Raw genomic sequence first — 5579 nt, forward strand, 5'->3', positions numbered from 1 at the left:
GAGTTCTCAACTCATCATAACCATCATCAGCTCCCAATTTCTCAAATTTATTATCCACTATCGTCACCTCTTAAGTTCTCTGAGTCATCACCAATATAATACTCCTCCCGCTCACACACAACTTCAGAAACCTAAGTCTCCGTCTTCTAAACTCATGCAGAAATTACCAATTTAATTCACTAACCCATCTTTCTTATTCTTAAGGCCTAATTACTAGTTAAAAATCTTAAACAGTAGATAAAGAAGTTTGGAAATCAAGAGAACCCTTGAAAAGTAAAAAAAAAAAAAAACTATTTTCCTGCAAAACATGGGCTGTGTGTACGCACACACCAAGTTTTGGCCCATTCCGCATACGCATGCATGTGCCGCGTACGCAGGAAAGCCTGGCAAAGACGCACGTCTGCCTACGAAGATGTCCACGTACGCATGTTTCTCGGATTGTAGAAAAATGTCAAGTTGCATAAATTTCAGTTTTAAACACCAAACTTTAAACGTTCATAACTTCTTCTACAAAACTCTATTTTCCTCAAACTTTATATCATTTTAAAGCTCTTTAAATAATATTTAATTTAAAATAAATTTTAACTAATTTCATAAACTGACACTCAAATTATAATCTGCCAAAGTTCACCAAAAATAGGTTTTTATCAAAAGTGATAATTCTCTAGTTTTCCAAAACTTTCAAAACCATAATAACTCAAAACATACCCAAACATCATAAAACACTACCTCCTACATCAATTTACTATTTCATAGTATTTTCCTCAATTGAACACCTATTTCACTCATTCTCTTCCACTTCTTTCCATCACAATTCAACAAAATCCACAATTGACAATCAATAACTCAACCTCAACAATTTTCACACAATATAACTCTTCATATATATTATTCACCACCATTCAATATCAACATTAACTACAATAATCAAAACCCAATGTCATCATCAATATTTATTACCACTCATCAAAATCATATTCAACATCAATATTCATCATAATTCATATATCACATATTCCAACACTCCATATCATCTGCTTCATCATCAAACATAAATTCACATATAATTAATCATACACCAACATCATTCAATCCTATCTTAGGGTCAAATAGCCTAAGTGTCTAGAAATATTATATATTACATAAAGGAAACAGAAACCATACCTTGGTCAATTCCCAAAATGCATCAAGCACCAAAATGAAGCCACCAAGCTCGATCCAAAAGCCTCAAACCAACTCCAACAAACATCAAAACTCAATCTAACATCATACAACATACCAACATCAAACCTAGGGTTCACAAAAATAACTAAACTCAATGGTTTAGTGAGACCTTACCTTACACAACGAGAATAGGGAAAAAATCTAACAATATTCCAATGTTAGATGATGAGCGGATAATTTATACGCTTTTTGGCATTGTTTTTAGTATATTTTTAGTAGAATCTAGTTACTTTTAGGGATGTTTTCATTAGTTTTTATGTTAAATTCACATTTCTGGCCTTTACTATGAGTTTGTGTGTTTTTCTATGATTTCAGGTATTTTCTGGCTGAAATTGAGGGACTTGAGCAAAAATCAGATTCAGAGGTTGAAGAAGGACTGCTGATGCTGTTGGATTCTGACCTCCCTGCACTCAAAGTGGATTTTCTGGAGCTACAGAACTCAGAATGGCGCGCTTCCAATTGCGTTGGAAAGTAGACATCCAGGGCTTTCCATCAATATATAATAGTCCATACTTTGCTCAAGTTTAGACGACACAAACTGGCGTTCAACGCCAACTCTCTGCCCAATTCTGGCGTCCAGCGCCAGAAACAAGCTGCAAAGTGGAGTTCAACGCCCAAACTGGCACAAAAGCTGGCGTTCAACTCCAAGAAGAACCTCTACACGTGCAACACTCAAGTTCAGCCCAAGCACACACCAAGTGGGCCCCGGAAGTGGATTTATGCATCAATTACTTACTTCTCACTACAAGAAAAATACCCATTCAGCCACACTTTTTTTAAGCTACATTTGAAAAGTGTAGCCTATTCATAGAATAGGCTACGCTTTTCTCAGTGTTGCCTTTTTATAAGAGAAAAGGAAACACAATTATGGCATCATTTAAAAAGTGTAGCCTTAGGTATTATAGAAATCACTTATAAAGCGTAGCCGTATATTGATATCTATGAGTTCACTTTTTGTATTAAAGATACTTCATGGTAACCGCCGAAGCCTTCGTCACCACAGACACAGTCAACGCTGATTAGGGCAGAGGAGAGTGGAAAGCATGAGAGATGCACGGAAGACAGAGGAGCAGAAATGCGACAAGGGGGAGAAGGGCGAGGTCTGCTCTCATGCCGTCCTGCTCCGCCACCGCTGCTGCCATCGATTAGATTGAATTTGTATGCTCTGTTTTATCACCACTATGGTTTCCATATTCTGATTTTAATTCTAGTCCTTACTTTATCTTGAATCCCCAGGGTTGTAATTGCTTTTAATTCCTATCCAATTTGAATATTCTGTTTTGCTGCAACCATGGCCACTGCTGTGAGGACTAAATACGATCTTCCGTCAAAGATCTTATGTCGTGTTATCGATGTTAAGTGTCTGGTAATGTTTATCTTTTTTTGGTTCCTTATGTTGTGTTATGTGTTCTAAATAGAGAACATGCTTTTTGAGTATGTTAGCTTTTTTTTTTCAAGCTTCTCAAGAATTACCTAGCTTTGTCTATCAATTATGAATCATTTAGGTTGACATTTTAATGAAGTTGTTATTGTGTAGCAAATGGAGATTTATACTATGGTCTATTCTGATTTTGGCCTAGCACGTGAGATCAGTTCACAACCACCCTACACTGAGTATGTCTCCACACGGTGGTAAGTGCTTTCAACTTTTGTATGTAAATTGTTCAGTTGGTCTTTCAAATTATGGAAATGGAACCTCAACTACTACAACTATTACTACTTCTACTTCTACTTCCTTCTGTGTTGATGAAACTAGGTATTATTAACTAATGAATCATCATCATTCATATTTGTTTCTTCCTTTATTAGGAGAAAGTGACAAAATATATGAGTTGTTGGATAATAATGCAGGTCATCAAAGGCACCTGATGTATCAAAGCTAGTTTTCGGAAGCAAATTGCCTATTCTAAGTGATAAAAAACTATCATTGAAGGTATTGGTAAGTAGTGTCAATTAACCTATTTGGTCTCACGTGACTTGATTCACGAGATAATATTAAAATTGGATTATCAAAAATCACATAAGTCGATATGGTTCATTAAACTGATTAAAGATTCAATACTTTCAATTTAGTTCTTGAAAGATATCACTATGTGTCAAGTTGGTAAGTTAACTTTACTACTATGTCACTAATGATCGCTGACATATGGAGACACCTGCACTCTTTTCTTTGAAGGAATGTTAAGCATATCATCTAATTAACTTGTGGCAATGACTTCTCAGCTTTCCGAGGCAAAAAAACGAGAGCGGGCCTTTACGAATAGAGGACGCCGGAATCAGTTGCGCTCAATGGGAGAAGCCAAGAATTTGCTTCAATATATGTTCAATTCAGTCGCAGATGTTAGGTGCTCTATTTGGCATCAATTTGTTTTTTTCTCTTCTATCAGAAGATTAATAACTTTTATTAGAAGATACTTATGTAGAATACAATATTTTGGTTTTTTATAGTTTATTAGTAGTAAATTCTAAGTGGTCTAATGTATATTTTGATATGGGTATATTTAATGAACCATGGTATTGGCATCATGTTTTTGGCGCCATTACCAGGGAAAGAAAGAACGATGAATTTTACATAATCAAAGTGTAATCATAATTTCTGCGCACCAAGTTTTTGGCGCCGTTGCCGGGGATTGTTCGAGTTTGGACAACTGACGGTTCATCTTGTTGCTCAGATTAGGTAATTTTCTTTTTGTTTTGTTTTCAAAAATTTTTCAAAAATTTTTCTCATTTGTTTTCGAAAAAAAAAAATAATAAATGTTTTCAAAAAAATATATATTTTTTCTTCAGGATTTTTAAGAATGAATTCTAGTGTTTCATAAAGCATGTTGAAGCCTGGCTGGCTGTAAAGCTACGACTGTAGGGCATGTTAGACGTGTCATGTCTGAGTTACATACTAAAGCTTGGCTGGCTATTAAGCCATGCCTGATCTTTTGATTGGAGCTTTAGAGTATAAGATTCCTGGAATTCATATTAAAAATTTTGGAATCCTTATTTTTCTTTTTCAAAATGATTTTTGAAAAAATTAAAAGAAAATACAAAAAAATTTCATAAAATCATAAAAATAAAAAATATTTCATGTTTCTTGTTTGAGTCTTGAGTCAAGTTGAAAGTTTGGTGTCAATTGCATCTTCATCTTGCATTTTTTCGAAAAATTCATGCATTCATAGTGTTCTTCATGATCTTCAAGTTGTTCTTGGTAAGTCTTCTTGTTTGATCTTTGCATTTGCATGTTTTGTGTCTTTTCTTGTTTTTCATATGCATTCTTGGATTCTTAGTGTCTAAGCATTAAAGAATTCTAAGTTTGGTGTCTTGCATGCTTTCTTTGCATTAAAAAAATTTTTCAAAAACATGTTCTTGGTATTCATCTTGACATTCAAAGTGTTCTTGGTGTTCATCTTGACATTCATAGCATTCTTGCATGCATTCATTGTTTTGATCTAAAAATTTCATGCATTGCATCATTTTTCTTGTTTTTCTCTCTCATCATAAAAATTCAAAAAAAAAATTAAAAAAATATCTTTCCCTTTTTCTCTCTCATAAATTCGAAAATTAGATTTGACTTTTTCAAAAAATTTTAAAATCAAGTTGTTTCTTATGAGTCAAATCAAATTTTCAATTTGAAAATCAAATCTTTTTCAAATTTCTTAGTTATTTTCGAAAATTCCAAAAATATTTTTTCAAAAATCTTTTTCTTATTTTTGTATCAAATTTTCGAAAATAACAATAACAATTAATGTTTTGATTCAAAAATTTCAAGTTTGTTACTTACTTGTTAAGAAAGATTCAAACTTTAAGTTCTAGAATCATATCTTGTGATTTCTTGTGAATCAAGTCATTAATTGTGATTTTAAAAATCAAATCTTTTTCAAAACTAATTTCTATCATATCTTTTCAAAAAAATATCTTCCTATCTTATCTTTTTCAAAAATATGATTTCAAAATATCTTTTCTAACTTCCTAACTTCTTATCTTTTCAAAATTGATTTTCAAAATTTGTTTCAACTAACTAACTAACTTTTTGTTTGTTTCTTATCTTTTTCAAAACCACCTAACTAACTCTCTCTCTCTCTAATTTTCGAAAATATCTCCCTCTCTTTTTCAAAACTTCTTTTTAATTAACTAATTATTTTAATTTTTAAAAATAATTTTCGAAAATTACTAACCTTTTTCAAAAACCATTTTCGAAAATCACCAACTCTTTTTCAAAAATTATTTTCGAAATTCTCCCTCTCTCATCTTATTCTATTTATTTATTCATCTACTAACATCTCCTCACCCTTGTGCTTCTTTCCTTACATTACATTCTTTGTCCCCTTCCTTTCTTCCACTCACACAGGGACCTCTATACTGTGGTA

General features: G+C 32.8%; 1 protein-coding gene across 1 annotated transcript; it reads left to right on the forward strand.

Annotated features, from left to right (window-relative positions):
- LOC110265704 lies at nucleotides 2516-3693 on the forward strand. The gene is made up of 5 exons (XM_021108890.1): nucleotides 2516-2590; nucleotides 2762-2807; nucleotides 2893-2980; nucleotides 3076-3163; nucleotides 3448-3693. The coding sequence occupies exons 1-5, from the start codon at nucleotides 2516-2518 to the stop codon at nucleotides 3670-3672; spliced, it is 522 nt and encodes a 173-aa protein (XP_020964549.1). The 3' UTR covers nucleotides 3673-3693.

This window comes from Arachis ipaensis, chromosome B01, assembly GCF_000816755.2.
Source record: "Arachis ipaensis cultivar K30076 chromosome B01, Araip1.1, whole genome shotgun sequence".
NCBI classification, from domain to species: domain Eukaryota; kingdom Viridiplantae; phylum Streptophyta; class Magnoliopsida; order Fabales; family Fabaceae; genus Arachis; species Arachis ipaensis.